Source organism: Pleurodeles waltl, chromosome 9, assembly GCF_031143425.1.
Source record: "Pleurodeles waltl isolate 20211129_DDA chromosome 9, aPleWal1.hap1.20221129, whole genome shotgun sequence".
In the NCBI taxonomy this organism is placed as follows: domain Eukaryota; kingdom Metazoa; phylum Chordata; class Amphibia; order Caudata; family Salamandridae; genus Pleurodeles; species Pleurodeles waltl.
Genome location: NC_090448.1, coordinates 890767313 through 890790332, shown reverse-complemented (window position 1 = coordinate 890790332; position 23020 = coordinate 890767313). Strand labels below are relative to the sequence as shown.

Sequence of the window (23020 nt, the reverse complement as noted above, 5' to 3'; positions counted from 1 at the left end):
CATATCTCACAGATATTCACTGGCCTCAGACTAAATGCCTCCCTGAAGTGTTGGGGGCGGCGGCCTGAAGGACTGGGGCCCCTTGCGCTGCATGGGCTGTAGGGGCCTACGTAATGCCCCTTAAGGGTAAACCTTTATCCTGACCGTAAGGTCAGAGTGACAGTTGACTGCCTTATTTAGGGTTTGGCGACTTTCACTGGATTCCTGTGCCTGGGTCTGCCATCAAGTCATGGTGGTCCCAGGCAGGGAAATCTCTTGGTCCCCTAGCCCAGGGAGAAAGCTTTATTCTTCATGTTTGGAAACATGCTTGCTCTTTTAAATGAAAGAGCGAAGCAGCATGGTTTTATCTGGTTTGTGGGAAAGTTGATAGTGCAAACCTTGTATTTTATGGGATAAAGTACCCCCGACATACATAATAAGGTTATGGGACGTTACCTCAGAGTTCCATAACCTTATAAACGAACTCGGCCTTCGGTTTTGTTGCTCTCTATGGTTATGGAACTTGTTGGTATAATGTACAACAGGGTGTACTCTATCCCTAATGGAGTGCCTCACAATATTGTACAACAATCTTTAAAGTCAGACCTATTGGCATTGCCGATGCTCCTTTTTTTAGGTTCAAGTAAATTAGGGCCAGATGTAGGTAGCCGTTTGCATGGTGCAAACTGCGAAAATCGCAGTTTGCGCCATGCAAACAGCCTAATGCGATGCTCATTCCCAAATTGCGAGTCGTTACTGACTCGCAATTTGGGAATGCGACTCACAAATAGGAAGGGGTGTTCCCTAACTATTTGCGACTCGCATCGCAATTCAGAATTGCTTTGTGACCGCGAATGCGGTCGCAAAGCAACTCGCAGTTACCACCAGTGTCACACTGGTGATAACTCATTCGCAAAATGTAAGGGGTCCCCATGGGACCCCTTCCCCTTTGTGAATGTCAACAAAAATATTTTTTTCAGAGCAGGCAGTGGTCCTATGGACCACTGCCTACTCTGAAAAAATGAAACCAAATGGTTTCGGTATTTTTTTCATTTTGCAACTCGTTTTCCTTTAAGGAAAACGGGATGGAAAATGAAAAAAAAAACTGCTTTATTTAAAAAGCAGTCACAGACATAGAGGTCTGCTGACTTCAGCAGGCCACCATCCCTGTGAGTGCAGGGACTCGCTATGGGGTCACAAAATGCGACCCACCTCATGAATATTGATGAGGTGGGTCTTTGCGACCCCATAGCGAGTCACAGACGGTGTCTGAGACACCGTTATGCATCCGAGATTGCGAGTCGGAAATTGCGAGTCAGACAGACTCGCAATTTCCGAGTCTCAATCTCGGACCTACCTACATCTGGCCCTTAATTTGTTAAAACCAGGGGCAATGGAATTATGCCACAGGGCAGGCCAAATTATGCAGCAGGGTTGAGTAAGTTATGCAGCAAGAAAAAGTGAATTATGCAGCACAATGTGGCACATTTTGTGACAGCATTACTTCATTTTTTGTCATTTGTAAACTTGTTAACACTGTCTGGGAATTGGTTGCACCTCATTATTACTAGTTTAACACTCAAATATATCAATGAGCAAAAGAAATGTGACCAGTCAAGCTTTGCAAATGGCCTTCCACGGTGCAACAAGTGTTGCTGCATTTTAGTATCTTTTGAACCATTTGAGCTAGAAACAATTGAGCTAGAAACATTTTTTTTTAAAAATCTGCAGAGTATGCTGCAGATTATTGATTATGTGGCAAATGCGATAAATCTGTAATTATGAGATTATCACCGTGGCCACACAATCGCTTAAATCCAGTGGCCCTGGTTAAGACCCATTATTAACATCAAACTTAACAGTTCCTGAGCAAATAGGGCTGCACATCACAAAAATGTATGCAGTTTTCTGCCCTAGATTTCTTTGGAGGTGTTACCCACCTGTACCAGCAATGAATTTTCCACAGCTCAAGTTAAAGACGTTGAGTATGTTGGCATCAGTTGAGTTGCGCATGGGCTCCGAGCTCAGCATGTGAGTGAGCACGCCTACTGCCCTACAGATGGGCTTCTAGAGATAGGACGAGCTGTGCATGGCTGCACCTGCGTCCCGCTGGGTGCTACTAATTGCAAAATATAGAAATTCTGACTTTGCAATAATAGCCTGAAGCCATCTCCGAAGATTGCTGTTGCAAGCCTGGCATGGGGATTACTCTCCGCTGTGACTGGCGGGGCATGAGTGACATGCTGAGGTCTGTTGGCAGTGACAGTCTCACTCTACTATTGTCTTGTACTGCTGCTGTACCACAGCTCACGTGCAGTATGTAAATGATCTTGAGGTAAGCATTGCCAATCTTTAGAAAATCTGCTGCTATAAATTGCACTATAATTTCGAGTGTAAAAAGCATACCTGGCGAAAATATAGTTTAGCGTCTGACGTTTTGTTCTTTGGTTAACAAATGCCAACGTTTTCCCTGGGGCTGCTGAATATAGGGGACACCCCATAATTTGCCTTTAGGAATAGCTCTAAAAGGCCATAAACATGAACCAGTGTTTGCCCGTTTTGAAAATTCCTTCTACAGAAGGAAGGCCTCACTTGCATTAAATGCGCACTGTCGCGAAAATATAACTAAGGCTTTTTGAAGCATTTATGTTCTTTGTGTAAAAAGCAATTAAAACAGCGTATTTTGCTCTATTATTAAGTACATAGACAAGTTCGTACTAACGCAAATATGTAAATAAACAGTTGTGAAGCATTTGCATAAATAGGACATCTTTTGCCTATAATCCATTAACACAGTTTGTAATAGAGGAAATACTTCCCTTATGTACAGCCTTTATTAACTAATTGAAGCCAGTCTATTCTAAAAATATTCTGTGCAAGACTTACTTTGCGACCCGTGTTTGAGGAAACTTTGAATTTTGTTATCCAGTTTTTCCAACATCAAGCCTGCATGATTCCAAACAAACTTTCAGAAATGAGGTCACTGATAAACAGCTGAAATATGACTTTCCCATATAAGGATGAAAATGTTTACTGTGTGTCTTGCCAACAAGTGAAATCCAAAACAATTGTCTATTAAATTTATATATAAATATGTTTTCACTGGGGCTTCAAAAATCCATAAGCTGACCCAGGGCAGAGAGAAACCGAGTTAAGGGTAGGCAGAGAGAAGGTGATTGGTGGCCAGACTGGGAGAGAAAGTTCACTTTCCCAGGGAACACATTAGAAGCTGGGGGTCCTGGGCGGTTGCCCACCTTATCATTGCTTTAAAATCTCTGATGAAACAAGGTTTTGTTTCCTTTCTGATGCTGTAGTATAGGAACTATGGTAGAAACTGGGTCTCTAGTTGGCAGAGGTATGCACTCTGTCCAAGTAGGGTCCACAATCCTAGTCAGGGTAAGTCAAATACACAACCTAAATTAACCTGTGCTCACAGTCTGGCATCTTGGCACGGAGCAGACAGGCTTAACTTGGAAGGTAATGTGTAAAGTATTTGTGCAACACTTAATTGCAGTAACACAGTGAAAGACACCACCAAAAGGACTCAACACCGGGTTAGAAAAATAGAAAATATTATCTGATTAAAACAAGACCAATGCAAAGGTCCTGAAATATGCAATTTAAAAAATGTAGCTGAACATAGCGCAGAGGAGTGTAAAGCACCAACAGTGGTTATCTGGTCATGCTGGACTTGGACAAAGTCAATCCAATCAATCAATCCAATCAAGCATTTGTAAAGTGCTCTACTCACCTGCTAAGGTCTCAAGGCTCTGAAGTCACAAATTTAGGACAACTGCAATGAAGCACAGGCTGACCACAGGCACCCACTTGGGCCACTAAACAAAATACCTTAAATCCTATTGCGCGGTCTGCCCAGCTTTGTTTTGTGAGGCTTTGCATCATCCAGCAAGGGTTCTGAGAAGCTGGGTGATGAGGCTTTGTGGGATTTGGCATTGCTTTGCATTGATACCGGGGAGCTGTAAAGCAAGCTTCCGGGGGCTTGGCGTCACTTTGCATTTCTTTGAGGTGGTTCCGATGAAAACCACAGAATGTAGAGCACCGTAGGCCCACTTCCAAGTGTACAGGACTGGGGTGGCACCACTTGGCAGGGTAGTCTCACAAATGGCAGAGTCCAGGTACTGTAGCAGGTGAGTTGCAGCAGTCTTTGATGTCCCTGAGACTGCAGATGAACAGGGGAAAAACCAACAAGCCCTTGGAGATTCTTGGTTGTAAGGATATAGAGAACAAATCCAGTCCTTCTCATTGCAGGACAAAAACAACAGGCAGCAGGCCAAAACAGAAGAGCAAACAGCAAAGTAGCAGTCCCTCCTACAGCAGCAGCAGTAGGCCAACACAGCAGAGTAAGTAGCAAAGTGGCAGTCCCTACTAAAAGAGCAGCAGGAGGTCAACACAACAATGCAGTTGCAGAGTGTCAGTCCCTCCTGGAAGCACAGCAGTCCTTCTTCCTGGCAGAATGTCCTTGGTTCCAATAGAATCTGATTTAGTGGGGTTTGGGGCCCAGTATATATACTTTGGTGCCCTGGTTCTGACAGGTGGGAGAAGTTTCCAGAGACATGCCTTTGCAATGTACAGATACGCTGCCCCCCGTCCTGACATCAAGCTGGCTGGAGTGACAATACAGGGTTGTTAAACCCTTTTGTGTGTGGACAGGACAAGTGTATTCAGGTGTAAGTGGGGCAGTGCTAAGCTCTTCTCCCCCATCAAGCCAGTTAATGGCTCATTAAGGCCATCAAATCACATCTATTCTCCCTTTGTGTGTGGCTGTCTAGAGGGAATGCACAGAGCCCAGCTGCCTTCCAACCCTGTAAAGTGGATATATTTGCAAGGTTGACATTGCAGTTTAAACTGCACACACAGGCTCTGCAGTGGCAGGTCTGAGACATGTTTGAAAGGCTACTGTAGTGGATGACACAATCAGTGCTGCAGGCCCACTAGTGGCATTTCATTTACAGGCCCTGAGCACATATAGTGCACTTTACTAGGGACTTACAAGTAAATTAAATATGCTTAACATGTGGTAACCAATTATACTGTGTTTAGAGTAGAGAGCACATGCACTTTAGCAGTGTTTAGCAGTGGCTAAGTGCTCGGAGTCCTGAAACCAACACTAACCGGGTCAGAAAAAGAGAAAGAGGAAGGCAAAAAGTTTGGGTTTGACCCTGCAGAAAGGGCCATTTCCAACAAACTAGGTCAAACTAATCTGATTTTAACTTGATGTTCATCTTTTCACAGTGAAGACAAATGTATTAGTTTATATTCCATACTAAGTAAAGGCAAGACAAATCAAATCAATAAAATACGTTGAATTTTAGCAGTCAGTCAAAACTCCGTGCCACTTGCATGGTAGCAAAGTCTGTTTGCTCAGTTCCTTATTTGCAGGCAGCAACATTGTGTAAAAAGAGTTTGTCTTATATGTTATCAGCGTTGGAGTGAAAATTTTGCAGAGAAAATCAGAGTTACTGATGAACTGGTGAGTTATATAATGTACTTGAAGCATTTCTTCACATTGGCTGGTATCCTAAAATGACTTTTTAAACATTTGCGTACAAAAACTGTGTTACATCAACTTGTGATGTGTGTATTTACTTAATAAAAAGCTTAAAGTAAGTCTACTGTTAGAACCCGCACATATGGTGAGTTAGTCATGTAGTGACAAATGTTGAAACTTGGAATTTAATGGGGAAATATTTAACTCCATTTAAGTGATTTAGAATGGTACAGCCTTCTAATCCACCATTTGATACATAATCTGCAGATTTTACCCCAAAAAATGTTTTCAACTCAAATGGATCAAATGTTACTAAAACATGGTGACATGTTGCTACGCAGTGGACTGCTCTTCACAAAAGTTGGCTGGTCACCTTTCCTTTGCACGTTGCTGATTTTGGGTGTTCACATGTACCCTATTCATAGATCACTTTAAATGGGTAAAAATGCCCAAATAATGAAGTAATACTATCACAAAATATACTGCATCACACCTCATATTTAGCCTTTTCTTGCCACATAACTTATCCAACCCTGCCCCATAATTTTGTGCTCTCCTGTCACATAATTCCAGTGCCCTGTGCTTAAGGAATAGGGATTCAATAAATGAATGTAAAATTAATGGATGAGAGCTGTTTTACATGTTGTGCATTTGTTGGCAGCGAACTCTGTTGAGAGAAGAACAGGATATCGATGGTCCAGTATTTCCTTAACAAGCTTTAATCCGTTTCACCCATTGTATATGACTGACATGACTGTAGCCTTTGCCAAATATTAGATAGGTCCTTATGACCTTTTGAACTGAGGAAAATTCTTCCATTCCCTCAACTGTCACCATATCCTCAGCAAACATAGTTGTGGAGCTAAGTATACTAAATCTATAGATCCTTATATGTACTGACCATGACAATATAACGGTAGTCAATATTGTGAAGTCGATACTTGCTAAGGTCGGCATTTACCTTAATATTGTTACATACAACCACTTCTCTGGACACTTTCAACATTCAGGGGCTACTCGTGCATTGGTTTAATTCCCTCGCTGTTATTGAGGCCCGAATGGTAGCAAAGGATCATGCTGGAATCTTCTTGGATTTTGGTGCGCTGAATGTTGAGAGTATGGAAAGGAGGTGGTCTTTTATAAAAAATCTGTTGAAGTATATTTTGTTCGGGGACTACTTCGACAACCAAATTTGTGCAATTTGAGAGGCAAATAATGGTGCAACATTGCTAATTATAGTTTGGAATCCCCTTAAACTATTTCTCAATGGGCTGTGGTAGCCTTTATCTCACAAAAAAAGAAACTATAGCCATTTCTTATAACAGAAAGAAAAGTATACCTTAATATTGGGAGATAAGGGGGGGGGGTGGCTTGGCCAGCCAAGATGGTGGACACGGATTAGTGAGGCTCCACGGCGAAGCTCCAATAATCCGTTTTACATCTGTCATCAGGCAGGAGATTTGTTGCCGCACACTAGCAGGAGAACGAGTGGAGTCCGCGGAGGCCTAGCAGCGCTGATTGGGAGGCCGGAGGAGGAGTCGGAAGAGGCGCTGGTGATGCCGGGGCCTATATGGGCAGGCTGGAGAGTGAGGAAGAGGGTGTGGCCTGACCCAGGAGGCCTGTGTACGGGTTGTTGGACCCAGGTGGGCCCTCACAGGGACACAGAGGACTGTGACGACATGAGTTGCAGCCAGTGCTGGTGAGTCTGCCCGCGCCGGGGTGGGACTTGGCTGGCGGCAGGCAGAGAAGAGGAGGCCTGTGATCAGTGGCCTAGCTGGGCTGGAAGACTCTTGGAAATCCCTGTGCTGCATCCCCGGGCCCGCATGGTGAAAGGGGGCCTCGGAGGCACACCTGGCACTGGGCCTAGTGTCGGGCTGGACTTGTGGAGCTGTGATGGGATTCTGGGGTTCTGAGGTGGGGCCCTCGCATCTGTCTGCTGCCTTCCCAGACTCGCTGGGGCCCCGTGGGGCTAAACATGGGGCCCCCCTGTTCTGGATGAAGGGCCCTGGGCCCGCGTAACACCGCTGCCTTGGGCCATCTGTCCTGCGGAGGCAGTCGACTGGATCGGGGGGGCCATGCAGTATGGGAGTGCAATGAGGGCCGTCTGGGTGGAACCTGTGGCATGGAGTAGTGCAGGGCACTGACACACTAGCTGACGGTAGGGGGGCTGCTTGTGCTGCTGCACCTCCCCAGTCTCTACACTGTGTAGGAAAGTGGCTCCACCTGAGTTCCTGGTCTCTGGGGTACTATGCCCTTGCAGCTGCTATGTTGTAGCTCATAGTGTTTGAACCAGTTAGCCTGAGCCGCCAGGACCTCGCAGCTGCAGAGATGAGCCGTCTTTGCTCCAGAGCAGGGTACAAGCAGCTGACAGCTAAGGCCTTGGACTCCAATGGCCATAAGTTAGACACAGTGCTGGTAGCGCATCAGCACTTCTTTGGACCAGGTTTGGTCCTCACTGGAGGATAAAAGTGACAAGGTGGCCAGTGACCTCACTCTGCTCCATGCGGACCATCACAAACTGGCAGATAAAACTTGCTCGCTGGAGGGTAAATTGAATGAACTTGCTCCTACGATGGGCCAACTGGAGACCTCAATGCAGGTGGTGCTGGAGAGAATTGAGGTGCTGGAACGCCGTGTGAAAGATGCAGAAGGGTGCACCAGGAGAAACAACATTCATGTTGTGGGCCTTCCAGAGGGCGTGGAGGTCTCGGACGCAGTCATTTATGTAGAGAAATGGCTGTGAGAACTGGTCCCTGCAGGGTCACTGACACCATTCTACCCTGGTGAATGTGCCCATTGGGTCCCGACGAGGGCTCAGCCGCCAGGTGGGGGCCCTTATCCCTTCCTGTTCCACTTGCTGCACTTTGTGGACAAAGACATTATTCTGCGAGTGGTGAGATTGCTACCAGGACTACAGGTAGACAGTGCTCAAGTTATGATGTTCCCGGACTACACTATTGCCGTACAAAAGCAGAGGAGCTCCTTTCTGTCTGTGAAGCACAAGCTATGTGCTCTTAATCTGACATACTCCCTCCTCTTTCCTGCTAGGCTGCGATTAGTAGCCCGGGGAAAGGTATGCTTCTTTGACACCCCAGAAGCGGAGTGGGAGTGGTTGGAATCGATGGAGCTGGTCAGCCAACAGGAGAGGACAGCAGAGGGAACTGGGTTACGGGACGTGAAGCTCCACCAATGGAGAAACTGCAGACGTTGTGATACACCTCCCACAAGAGCAGGCCATGCTCCTGACCTAGAGCAGTTTATATAGGAGCAACGCCATGCATTACAGACCCCTATGGCTTTCAGAGAACCATCAGCCACTTCATATGCGGATGCAGAACTAATTGACTCTGACGGTGAAGACGGCTCCTTAGATGGAAGACACTGGGTCTTCGGCCCTCCCTGCTGTGACACCACGGAGAGCAGACAATATAATCTGTGTTCATACCACTGCTGCATGCAAAACTCTCAGTATTATGCTAGCGTGTGGTGCTGTTAAAAGTGAGGACTGGGAGGTCGGGCTGTGCTGCATACTGGTACTGCCCTTCCGTGGTGTAGTTAGCTTGCATCCCATATGAACTGCTGCGTTGTGTCACTTTCATGCTTCTCGGCAGTGCGACAGGTGTTGAGTCTGCGTGTGGATTGATTGGCCCTGCATAACGTGTTGCGATGTGTACCTAGCTCTGCCTACACATACGATGTATCAGGGGCTCCCGACCTAGAGTTTACTTGGCAAAACTCAAAGCCCTTCCATTTCTTTGTTTGTGGGTACCTCCTTCTCACACCAGTTACGCCAGATAGGCATGTTAGATGGTTTGGGCAGATACCGGTTGTCCATCTGCTCTGATGGTGTTCTACTATATTATCTAGCAGTACTTAGGTTCAAGCTGCGTTCGTTTGTTCTAGATTGGAGTCCGGGTACCTCCTACTTTCCCCTCCCCCTGCGCCCCATCCATCAGCCGTGTAAAGTTGCATGTCCCCGGGAGCAGGGCTTCAGGGGACTAATAACCCGATAACAACCTATAAATCCTACCAACATCCTCACATGGAATGTGCATGGCATACATACACCAACGCGTAGATCTTCCATTTACTCTGAGACATTTGATCCACACAGCACTTTTGCAGGAGACACACCTTGCGCAGTTAGAGATTACCAAGCTACAGCGGTGCTGGCGAGGGCAGCTGTTTGCGAAAAATTTCTCTTCCTATGCCGGGGGAGCTCTAATTTGGATTAGGCCAGGTACTCTTTTTGTGGCTGAAGAATGGGAGGCCGACACTGAGGGTCTTAATGTGCTCAATAGGCGTGGATGTCTAAGTGGTCGGGCGCTATTGCTGGGGTCCATCTATGCACTGAATGTGGACCAGGCCTCTTTCTTTCGTAAGTTATCCAGGCCCCCTTTCTCGATGGATGGCCTTCCTTGGCTGGTGGGGGAGACTTTAACAGTGTTCTGGACCCAAAGCTAGATTGTTCCTTCCCACCACTATCTACTGTGTGTACGGTAGCAGCCGCACGTGCGCTGCGGGAATGGCTCCAGCATTGGCAGCTGCTGGACCCCTGGCGCCGGCGCAATGCTGAAACTAGAGTCTACTCATTTTTTTCAGTCCCACATCAGCTGCACGTACATCTTGACAGAATACTTTGTACAAATAAGTTGAACTCTCTTGTGCTGCAGACTGACTACTTAGGCTGCACTAACTCTGACCACAATCTCTAGCTCCTACAGCTGGGGTGAGACACATCTCCTCCTGTCATCCCTACATGGTGACTAGTTGTTGGAAGATGCCCCAGTTAAGGTGTCATTGGACGTAGTGATCTCAGAATATTTTGAAAATAACAGTGGTACTGTATCGTCAGGCCTTATTGAGTGGGAGGCATTTAAGGTCTTATAAGAGGGCACTGCCTGGGTACACAATAGAACATGCATAAATCCATTGGATGCGACCTAACTCGAGTAGAGAGATTCCTGCAACAGCATGAGCAAAGAGCTATTCAACACACTCTAGGGGCTTGTGAGCTGGCATCCGGCAGAGCAGAGCATGCGTCGCTGGTGGAGAGGTTGCACTGTCTCAACTACGTGGCCCATTCACCTCGCACACATGCTGATCGGTCGGGTAAACTGTTCACTTGGCTGATCCGCCAAAAACAGGACTTCACCCCCATAATGGAGCTGCGCTCGTCGGCGGGTGATATGGTCTATACCCCGGGGTGAGATACATGCTGAGCTCACATGCCATTATGCTGCCTTGTATCGCTCGTCAACAGTGGCGAGATCAGTGGACTATGATGAGTTCTTCTCCCTGACGCTGCTGCCCCATTTGACAGATGAGCAATGGGGGTAGTTGGATACACCCTTGAGGCTACCGGAGATACAAGATAGTATACACGCTTTGGCTGCTGGTAAAACCTCAGCCCTGACAGCCTTCCAACGGAGTTCTATAAATCATTCTCCTCTGTGATTTGGCCTCCCCTTATGCGGCTATATGAAGAAGCATTGGAGACCGCATCACAACGGGAGGCCACTGCTGGTATCACATCCCAAGGCTGGCAGAGATCCGAGAGTGTTAGGCTCCTATAGGCCACTCGCGATGCTCAACACGGATGATGTAATTCTGGCCAAGATTTTGGTGCTGCGACTGGCACCTCTGGTGCCTCAGCTGATTCAACATGACAAGAATGGCTTTGTACCAGCACGCAGCACCTCCTTGAACATCAGGCGCTTACTTAGAATCAAGAGGTACTCGAGGTAAGACTGGCCTCGGGCTGGCTGGCTGCCTGGTACTAGATTTGGAAAAAGCCTTTGATTCTTTGGAATGGCCTTACCTGTTTGAGGCACTGCAGTGATTTGACTTAGGCCCCAGCTTCCTGCAACTGGTGAAACTGTTATTTACCCAACCCCAGCTTAGGGCTAGGACTGGCATGGCTATTTCTGACCCAATTGAGGTGGGCAGAGGAACACAACATGGTTGCCCCCTCTCCCCGCTACTGTTTTCACTTGGGATGGAACCTTTGGCAGTGGAGCTCCACCGGAAGGGGGAGGCTTGGAATATCCCGCTCGGAAACGGTAGACATATCATGTCTCTATACACGGTTGATCTTCTCTTGACCCTTAGGAATACTTACAATGTCTCTGTCGGAGTTGTGGACATACAAAGTGTTGCTGCTCTTTTGTGGGTTAACTGGGTGAAATCGTGCTTGTTCCCCTTCAGCCTCGATCTACCAAACCCAGGTCTTTGCTTTCCGGGGTACTTATTCCCTGCCAGCCTAGGATGTTCTGATATCTGAGCATCAACATATTCCACCTGGAAGAGGAGCTCCATGAAGGAAACCTCAGGTCAGCAGTTACGTCTATCTGAGTTCAAATGAATTTCTGGCAAACATTACCACTCTCAGTGATGGGAAGAATTGCTCTCCTGAAGATGGTGGTTCTCCCTTGCTTGCTATATTACTTCTCCATCCTACTCTACTATGTTCTGGCCAAATTCTTCAGGGAGCTGGAATCCAGAATCAGGGAGTTTATATGGAACAAGGGCTGTTGTAGAGTGACGTTAAAGAAACTGTACTCACCTCTGAACCAGGGCAGCATGGCAGTGTCAAATATGGAGAAATACTACCTGGCTTCCCAGCTCTAGTGGGTGGCGCTGTGGCTTTCCGGCCTCCAGTTGTCTGACACGGCAGCAATAACACCAACCCTGAAGCTACCCGAGATACTACAACTGTTTCACACCCTTAAGCGGCCGAAGATACCGGAGGCGCTCCTGGTGGGTGTGGCTCACCTCTGCTATCCCAGAAGCCTTCATCTCACGCACGCGATCACTCCCTTTGTGCCGGCTTTGGCGCTGCTGGTCACACCACGTGGTCTGCAGCACACGAGCAGTGCTGAGCTGGAGTCCTGGCATGCGGCTGAGCTGCATACTCTGGGGGATCTATACAGCAAAGGCGTGCTAATTCCATTAGCTACACTAGCTGCAGAGACAGGCCTGCCAACAGGGCAGTTTCTGTTGCATAATTACTTGATAGTAACACTATCACGGCACTGGGCAGATATAGCTGCTGAACCGCCAATGTACCTGCTGATACAATACATGAAGGTTATGGGGCAGGGTAGATACTTAATACAATGTGAACACACACAGTTCACACATGTGCTGCCTTGCGGGCCAGCTGGGAAGGTAACTTGGCCAGACGTTGTCCTGATAAAGAGTGGGCCAAAGCATTAACAAGCCACACTAAAATTCTGCAAAACTCTAGATTTCACCTTATCCAGTTTTATATCTTCCATAGGATCTCCCTCACACCAGATAAACTCAATAGGTACTTCTACTGTGCGGACACCACTTGTCCCCTCTGCGGGCTAGTAGGGGCTGATTTACCTCATATGTTATGGTCCTATCCCTCCTTGAACCCTTACTGGTGAGGTGTAACAACACGATTATCTGTGTGTGCGACGCAGCCGCTGTTGTCCATGTGCGAAGCCTGTATTATGGGCCTTTTCCCCAGAGCTAAAAGGCATAAAGCCTCAACGAGATTTCTAGACCTTGGCCTCTTGATGGCCAAATGCCTCATTACCAGCAGATGGAAATCCATAGAATCTTTGTTAATACCAGCATGGGAGGAGTCCTTTATGGTGTGGGTGGAAGCAGAGGGAGTGGCGCTGCCAAGGGAGGACAATTTCGGCCTGCGTAAATATCCCCTGGCTGGGATGTGATGCTGGTTAGGCTGTGTAAGCTGGGGCACAGGGAAGGTACGGGAGCTGCAGAGGTTGACGACGTACTGTTGGTGACTGGATAAGCTGCTTACATGCAGGGAATAGCTGCTGCATCCCTGACGGCACACTTGCATCTCCCTTAGGAAGGAGAGGGGCCTCAATGGATCAAATGGGAGAGAACCCTTGCAGCTGCACACTGTGGGACTTAGACGAGTGGAGTGGATTGAGCTGCGGAGTTGTATGTCGGGGGCGCTTGAGACGGACTCCAATTTTGTTAATTGTTTCTGTAGTTATATTGTTCTGCATGCTGTTAATGCTAGATCTTCACTTTTGTATGATGCTGTGTGAGAAAGCTGCCCATCAAGGGGATATCCCAGGACGGCTTGAACCTCTGCGAGAAGAGCCCCCCGGAGCCAGAAGTGTGCAATAAATCCTAGGACTGGCGCACTCCCTCATTGCACTGTACATGGCTTATAGATGCCAATTGAGGAAATGTAGCTTGTTAGTTAACGTGCTCAATGTATATAAGCCATATTGGGAGTATTGTTTCCAACCTGTCATACTGCAATGAATGTTTGTAAAATGTGCCTGTTTTACATGTCTGAAAGACAATTACAAACACAAAAATATCAGGGGCGGCTCCTCCATTTGGGCAGAGGAGTGTCGCCCCCCCCGCCAGCAGCAGCAGCTGAAAACCTTAACAACGAAACAATAATAAACAGTGTTTATTATCATTTCCTTATAAAGGGGCGGGGCCACGGGGTGATGAGGAGTGAGGGGGGTGCACAGTACTCACCCTCAGAGGGCATGTGTGTTTGGCTGGCCGTCTCGGGCCGAACAAACACACATGCGCAGTAGGCGCTCTCCAGCTCAGCAACACAGTTGCTGGACTTGAGAGAGCCTGCACATGCTCCCAGTCTGCTTGGGAGCACCCTGGCTGTGCGCTCCCAGCCATTCCTGTTGCTGCTCTGAGCAGCATCAGGATTAGCCGCAGGGCAGGCTGGGAGCCTGTGCCTGCCTGCAGCGATAGAGGAGTGGTGTGGCGAGGAGCAAGGTAAGTGGTTTTTTTTATTTTTATTCCTACCAGAGCCACCCCTCACCCCCGTGCTGTCCCGCCCCTTCCATGCAGCGTGAGCCATGACAGAAAAATAACGATAAAAAGATTCATGCAAAAAAAATATATTGGGAGATAAGAAATGCTGTGCTCTTACTTAATGCGTTCTCAGCTGCTGACAGCATTTACCAACTATGTGCTGTTGAAGCTCAGGTTAAAGCCCTTGGGCACCTGCCAGTTGTAAGCACAAAGAGCTATGGATATATGTTGATATTCCCGGATGGCTATTGGGTTTACAGATTTGCAAAAAGTGTGGGCTAGGGTTCACATATGTGTGTGGTGCTGTTGGTTACTTGGCGATAAAACTGGGAATCATTGTTCAGGGATTTGAGCAGTTTTATAAAGATATGTTCAACTAAGATGGGTATCCAGCAGAAGATGAGGTTACAAAATACTTTCAGGGATTTAGGCTCCCTCTGCTCAACAGACCCCAAAACAGCAGAGCTGACTTTACAATGGCTTATTCTATACTCTTGGAGGAAATTGTGACCATTTATAAACTTACAGAATTATGCCAGCTAGTGAAAACTCTTTCCCAGCTGAATTTTATAGTCCTTTTGCATTTGGGCTCAGTACAATACTTTTGAAATTGGGCAAGTTCCACTGGTATACCGGAAGTTTCCAATAGACAGACACTTAATTTTATTGCATATACACATGATGTTGTAGTGTATACTTGGGACGTTTGGGCTGTTCTTCAGCACCAAACAATGGTGGCTTCTCATATATGTTTTGCATATTTTGTTGTGTTTGAACAATTGAAAGACCTTAGAGTTGGTCACCTAATCCCTTGTGCAATAGCAGAAGCTGAATACCTCGATGTGATTATTCATCCCATGGTTGGTGCCATGTTGTGATTTAATATCACTACTGCTGATCCAATGCATCAAAATACTAAAATGAAAGTACGGCTCACCAATATCTTTTATTGAGGGCAAGTAACAGAAATAAAATCGCAATGTTGGCCATTTTGTGAAACTGTTTGAGTCCATTGCTCCCAACATCTCAAGTGAAGTGTTTTGTAAAAGGAGAATCTGTGCAGTACAGTATTGTATTGGTCTCAAGGAAATACAGATGAATGCTTAAGTTGTTAAAGCTGACCCTAAAATAGGGAACTTCCCATGATTCGAAGGACCATTACTGGACCTCGCTTGGGTACCATCTAGTGTTACTGATGCATGCAAACACACACGATCCTCCTCCTTGATACCCTTTTGTGCAATAACAGGGTTCCATTTTATCATGACTGAATGATGTAAGATGTCTCATAAAGATTAAGCGCAAACTACTAAAGACTTACACCAGTATATGGTTAGAGGCCAAGTATGTGCAACTCCTCAGATCTCATCATCTACCGCACATCAGTAAACCCATTATTTCTTAGGTCCATGCACCCTGCATATAAATAGGTATTGCTAAGTTTTTGCACTATATTTGAGATAGAATTGTGAAATAGTTTGATTACCTCAGGCCTTTAAATTTATGTCATTAATTAGTTATTTATGAATTCATTATTATTTGATGGTCATATTTATGTATAGGCTAGTGGCCAATTTGAATGACTATATCTCAGTGATCATATTACTAGTCACACCAGTGTGGATCTTCTAATTTTCTTGATAGTGCTGAGACATTGTTGTCCGAGCAGGAGCATGGGGGTACGTCTTCCTACTCAGATGGGAGAGATGCAAAAAAGCATTACCTTAAGTGAGCATGTGTTAAGTAACACCACTATTTTACCATTTAGCAGTTTCACAGTGCACCTCTGTGGCCATGTTAGAGATGATGAGAGGATGAAGCCTGCCTTGTGAAATACTGAGAATCTTTACTATTTATATATGCTTGGTATTTTCTAATTCTTGGACAGATGCTGGGAGGGGGGTTCTGAGTGTATTAATCGTATCTGCCAACTTTCTGTAAAGTGTAAATAAAAGGTCAAATGTTAGGCTTTGGGACACTTAGGGGCTCATTACGAGTTTAGCAGTCGGATGAGCCAACTGCAAAACTCGCAGGGATGAGGCAGCCGTTAACCTGGCTGCTTAACCCCGGCTGTATTACGATGCTCCCAATGAGTTGACCGGCAGGAACATCGTATCACAGCGTTCCCGCCGGTCAGCCTGATTGGAACAGTAGCACACCAGCACCCTCTAAATGCGTACTGTCTGCAAAACAAACAGTGTGCATTCCAAAGGTGTTAGGTAGGGAGAGGGGTTCAATGGGCATGGGCAGCGGAGGGCCCCCCTGAGGCTCCCAGTGCTGTGTTTCTGCCAGCCTTTCCATGGCAGAGTCCCCACCATTGAAAAACTGGTGGAAACAGGAGTCATGATCAGCATGGCGGCACCGAGTTCAGCATTGCCATAGTTGACCACGAGTCTGACAGCTGTCGGCCTGTCAGGAACCATGTTCCTGCTGGTGACAGCAGACCCCTAGCTCCGACCGCCAGTGTCGAAATGTGGCTGTGCAAGTTGACAGTCTTTGTACCGCCACTCTTAATAAGGCCCTTAATATTTTGTGAACAGTTTGTTATGCGTATGATGATTGAGCAGCTGTGAGTTACTCAAATATCCACTGAATTTATACCCAAAAAGCTTTTCTTACTGATACAGTCATTTAATGGAGTCTTACACCATGGAACCAGAATTTTTCTCTGAATGGGTGTTCAGCTAGGTTTGTTAAACACAACTTGCTGAGATATCTTGTTTAAATGATGAAGTCTGTGATATAGCTGCTTTATTGTTTGCAGATTTTATTAAAACCCCAGTTCTGATGTTTTGTTCCATGTTTAGTTTGTGGCTTTCTATATGAGCTTCAACTATTTGTGATACAATATGTGACTATTTCTTGATGAGGATGTTCTTGTTTACTCTTAATAAAAATTAATATGTCATGTCAGATTAAAATACCCACTCAAGTGTTGTGTTGAGGGCACCTTACCTGGTTTCTATAAGAAACTATGGGTTTGTAATTGGTAGTTGGGCTTAAGGAGCAAGTGTGTGTAGTATGTGTGAAAAAAACTGACCTAACAGAAATATGAGTAAGATATAGAGAAAAGGTCCACTCCAAGTTAGATATAAGGTTGAAAACGTTTTTTAATTATTACCACTAGTGAAATAATACTGTATGGAAAATGAAGAAAAATACATACTATAAATGTAGGAGTGTTGTAAATTTTTAAGCGTGTCCAGCTTTCTAGAAGCAAGTTTATCCATCAGGCAGGTAAAAGTGTTCCTGTGATCTCTGTGGCAATAAATGGGAAATATCAGTTCTGAAGTGGAGTACTGGAGGCAGAAGTTCAATACGGAACTAGAGACAATGTTCTCCAATGCTCAAGTAGGAAGTCAAGTATTCTGTGTAGTAAATAGGGAAGCTTTTGTCTTTTTTGGGCATGACCCCATAAAAATGAGAAACAGTTTGTCTCTGCTCAGATGCCATATTATAGATACTAGCAGAGGAAAAAAGGTCATCTGGAGGCACATTGACACTGCCCTTCAGAGGTAAGCACATGCATGGCCAGAAAGGGGGGGGTCAACCTTTTCAAGAGGAGGAGGTGCACCTTATCTATAATATTGGCCAAATGACTAGAGGGAAACAAACGATGGAGAAGGCATCAATAAAGAAAGATGTTCTTATTCTGAAGAGACATGCCTCTTATAAATGATCCATCCCTAATTAAATTACAAAATCATCTAACCTGCATTTCTCTCACAGGCGGCTCTTGTGCAATATTATTATTCAGTTTAACCTCTTCTCAATAGATCTAAGCTAAGTGCATTCTAAGATTATAAACAAAATAGTAGTTGAATAAATGCCAACTACTGTCTTTCTGTAAAATTGCAACTGCCCACCTCAAGGAACATTCACAGCTCTTGTCAGGGATACCCCTCAAAGTCACTAACTTTATATGAGAACATCTTCTCCACGATAGCTATGGCACAGAGACGACAACCTTACCTAAGGCCATTGTGTAAGTGTTATGCGGTACTAAAACAATAATACCTGAACGTGCCAAGTAATAAAAATCCCAAACCAAATTAGAAAAATAGAGAAAACTGAATGAAGAAAATGACACCAAAATGGTAAAAAAATACAATAAGGAGATCCAGAGATATGAGTTTTATAATATTTCGTTGAAAATAGCACCAAATAGCTCACAGCACCAATTGTAGTTAATGTGGTAGAGGGCCTAGGTGCAATTTGAAGCTGACCATGATGGGGCCCTGGACAGATACACTGAGTGAATAGGTCCCGGTGAAAATGTGAAAGTCAAAACATTCAAACAAGTTTCAAAGTCCTATTACAAAAAAGACAAATCTGAAATTGTAGCCGCCACTATGGAACTGCTGGTTGGATACCAGCCGTAGGATAGTCCTATTAAGGCCTTGGAGCTTTTGAGGTTTTTGCTTGAAAATGTTTCTCAGACCCAAGACAAACAGGAACTTTTACTTTTTTTCAGAGAAGATGCCAGAGCCTTCCAGGAGAATAAATCAGAAATTAAATCTGATGCCACAGAACTGATGGGTACTTTCCATAGTAGGTCCTCTTGGCCTAGTTTTTCAAATGTTTAAAAAAAATTCTTGATGCCACACAAACCAAAGTGTACTCTTCGAAGCCCTCAGGACTTCAGAGGGAGCACCTTAGGGAGCTAGGCAGAGGCCACCATCAAAATCTAGTCCACGTTCCAGTTTCTGAGAAGCTGTGAAATATAGGGAAAAAGCTGCTTGCAGATTTCTGTGTCCCTGTTGCCAGACAGGATTCCAGCCTAGCTAGTAATCATTGGAGACCACTTCTTTGTTTTGGGTGCAAAGCAGAGCAGGCCCAGTCCTTCACGGCTCCTCACAGGTTACAGAGAGAAGGCCCAGCCCTCTTCTGTTATTACGCTGGTCCAGAAAGAGTTCTGTCCAGGTGCTTTTAAGTGCCACATTTATTCCTTAAACCAGTTAGTAGGTGAGGATGTCTGCTGGTCACTCCCTAAGCATTGGGGTAAAAGTTCCAAGGGATAATCCTACACACCTTTTCAGTAGTTCCTATTTGCCGTACTACAAATAGGCATAAAATGGCATGTGCAGTAGGGTATTTTCAAGATGGTGAAAGTCTTCTGCCACACTAAACTTGGGCTCTGCGGGTTGTGGGTGTGTTGGGGATTGCACCTTGGTTATTGCTATTATCCTTCCACATCTAACACTAAAATCCAGTTTCAAGCAGTCACTTCACCACAACAAACCCAGAGATAGATGTCTGGTGGGACAAAAGCGGGCTCTTCATTAACCGGAAAGGGGATACACAAGAATTATCTTCACATTTTGTTCTCTGCCTTTCAAGTGTGCCAAAGTGTTAAATGTGGCTAAACAGACCACCCAGGACCTGACGCTTTAGTGTGAGCAAAATACGCACAGAACCCACCCTGCATATTTCCTTGCATTCAGAGAAGTTATCCCTGCCTATTCAGTTAAACCTATTGTTTACTAATGGGAGGCATTTCACAACTTTTTCACATCTGTTCCCAGACTGAGCACAGGCTGGAAGTTGCTGGAGTATTAATACAAATTATCCTTCTGCATCTTTAGGCAGGTTAAAGGTGCCCAGTAAAAAGTAGCATTTCCCATAAATGTAAAAATGATCCTACTTTACCATTAGATAGTTTTCACTAAATATAAAGGTAAGTCCTTAAATTGAGTCAAAATGAAGTCAAACGTTATAGTTGAGAGTATGTAATCTATAATTTTACTTTTTCTATGTGCTTGTTACAGGCTGATCAGTGTCAATCCAATTTTGGGCCTAGTCATTGGGGAAAATGTGACATGTTTAATGTCACACATGTTCCATTGTTTGATATTATATACCCCAGCACATAGGCAGTGAGGTGTACTTATGGTGTGACCTCATTAACATTTCAAATCAGGTTTTTCTGCCTGTCAAAAGGGTTATTTTGGCAAGCCTGGGCAATAGGGATCAAGCTGCTGCTGCTGTCAGGCTACAGAGGATCGGCCTGTAGCCATTTTTTGCTCTGGAACAACAGAGGCTGCAGTCCACCAGTGACATTTAACTTCCAGGCTCCTTTTACACCATATACTAGGATCATATAGGCAAGGTAAATGTGCCACACAGTAAGAAGCCCATCTAACCATGTTTGAAGGGAGAACATAGACATGTTACTCCTGTTTAGTAGGAGTGCTTAGAGTTCTAATTTCAGCAAACATATGGTCCAGCAAAAGGTGAAAAATATATGGTCATCACGAGGAAAAGGCGGATTTCCTACACTTTCTGATATCTTTTCTGGCGTCATGCCAAGCGCTAGACCAAACCAGCTGTTGAAGGCTGTTGGGTATGATACTGTGAGATTTGTTCTTCTTTTCTCACTTAAACGTTATAAAACTAAGCTTATGCTAACATAAACTGCTGCTACACTGACCTCCATCTTGGATCAATGTCACCACACGCTACATCACTAATATTGCTGTTGTTTTCTATTCTAAAATGTGCGCTTTAACTCTAATAGATTGAAATTGTTCCCAGAGTTCTTTCCCGCACTGTATCTAACAAACAATATCCGACTGTCTCAGGCTATCATTGTACAATGTATCAAAATAGTATGGCTGAATAAACTGTATGAACCACTACAATCCATTGCAATGCTTCCTAAATGTATTCTGTAGTACATTGTTTCTTCTTGCTTGTCTCGCATTGGCACTTTTCCTGAGAACCATGTACTTGTGTAGAATGTTTGAATGTCTTTGACTAAAGTTTTATAAAAGGTGTTTATTTCTCTGTGCTCCAAAACCCCTATACCCCATCTTTAGAAGGCAAATCAATGCCTCACTGCCTATACAAATTCACTAAGTTCTTTGTACTTATGAATGGTATGCTTTGCTGGTAACCTTTGATGGCATATTTCATGTGCAATGCTTATTAATTTCTTATATAAAGTATTTAACTTATTAACCAGTGTCTATTATTCTTCAGGAGTGTAACAGTATTGATTCTCTAATTTGATCAAAATATCTTTGTGACCGGTCCATTTGAGGAGCACCACAGTCCGTGTGGGGATTACACTGCGCCTGCTCCTAGCCATTGGGGTGCCTTTGACATAATCATTTAAGACAAGTTTGTGGTCCTGGCTCTTCTACATGTATCTGCAGCATCTGATGCCAGGAATCACACATGACTTCATAACTAACCAACATAACTAGTGTGCCCCCCCCGCGACCCCGCCCCCCTCATTCCTTATCCGGTTCCTCACAACTGTGCAATTACTAAGGGCTCATCCTTATCGTCTGTTCTTTTTTACATCCATTCGGCTCCCCTGCTAAACATTTTAATAGGCTTAGGATGTCCTGGAAATGAGATGCAGATGACACATAATATTGTTTTCTGATAAGATGAAAGCATAGCACTTTTGGACCACTGCACCGCTGTCCTAGTTGAAGAGATTTACTGTGGAATGTGTCAGTTCTCATAACCACCCTTTGTCTGTGTAATCTCAATCAAGGTAATAGTACATGGGGTTTACTTTCAGTCTGTTATTTCAGGCTCAAGTAATTGCAGCGGCCAGCAGCTGCTTCTGGCAGCTATGTTACCCACCCATTGTTTGACGCTGTCACTTGCACTAGCTAATGAGAAAACATGACTCTTGCACTTCATAACAAGTGTAGAATCTTGCATTTTGCATATTAAGTGCAGAGTAGGGTGCAAATGAAATTAACAAATTGCCTCATACAAAGGTAGTATTTATGGTCCATCCCTTGTCACTTTTGATGCTTGTAATCATGCTATGCGGTGGAACACTTTTTGGCTGAGCTGCCACGTGATACGTAACATTAATCCAATGATAAGAACTGTTCATTACGCCGCCATACTGAAGCAATCCTAAAATTGTTATAGGGTTGGGTAATGTTTTTGTAATCTAAGAATCTATGATTTGATGTAATAATAATATGAGAAAACTGTCGTGTTATAATTTTCTACTGCAGAGTTGACTTAATCGTGAATCTCTGTTTTCAAGTTTAGCAAATAACTGTTTTTTTCTACAGTTTGCTCAGGGTGAAATCCAGAAGTCCTGTTCCAGGTCCTCATCAGAGAAGGTAGCCGAAAGCTGCCAGCAGGTTTGCCAATGTAGACTCCGCCCTCCATTTCCGCCTCCTCCTCCACCTCCGCTGCCTCCTCGTTTAATCATTAGTAAGTAAACGCGCAGACTTATTTCTTTTTTGACTGTCATCCAATGGACTTTCACATTACTCCTGCTTCAAGTGGTGGTGGTTAGGTTTTGAGGTGGCCAGTGCGCTGTTGTTGGACTGTGCCTAATAAAGACTGCTGTGGTTTAACCAGAGGTGAATGTTGTTTTTTTTAGCATGTCAGGTTAACTTGAAAATGCCATGTCCACACTTGAACTGTTGAAAGCGTACTCTAGTTAGTACTGCTCATCAGCAAAGTAGCCTCTGTGTCACGGGCAGGAGATAGCCATGCATGCCTTTGGCTCAGAATTAAAGGCCTTTGGCATACACAGATATCCACATAGTACGCTATGAAGATTCATTAACCAATCAGGCAATTTGTAATCACCAAATCGTAGTCAACCAGTGCAAAACGTCCCCAAATAACACATTTGACAGGTTTTAAATATGAGCATCTCTAACCAGTCTAAATGGTTCAAGCCCACCTTCATTATAGTCAGATGTTTAAAGGTGTTCAGACGCTCAAAGTGCTACAGGACCATTC

General features: G+C 44.9%; 1 protein-coding gene across 2 annotated transcripts in view; it reads left to right on the top strand.

The window, feature by feature from the left end:
* Window positions 1-23020, top strand: part of PRIMA1 (proline rich membrane anchor 1) — a 558838-nt gene that overhangs the window by 160545 nt on the left and 375273 nt on the right. For both annotated transcript variants that reach the window (XM_069208228.1, XM_069208229.1), the window contains exon 3: window positions 22336-22480. In XM_069208228.1, the coding sequence (XP_069064329.1) occupies window positions 22336-22480 (145 nt within the window). The remainder of the gene's footprint in view (window positions 1-22335; window positions 22481-23020) is intronic.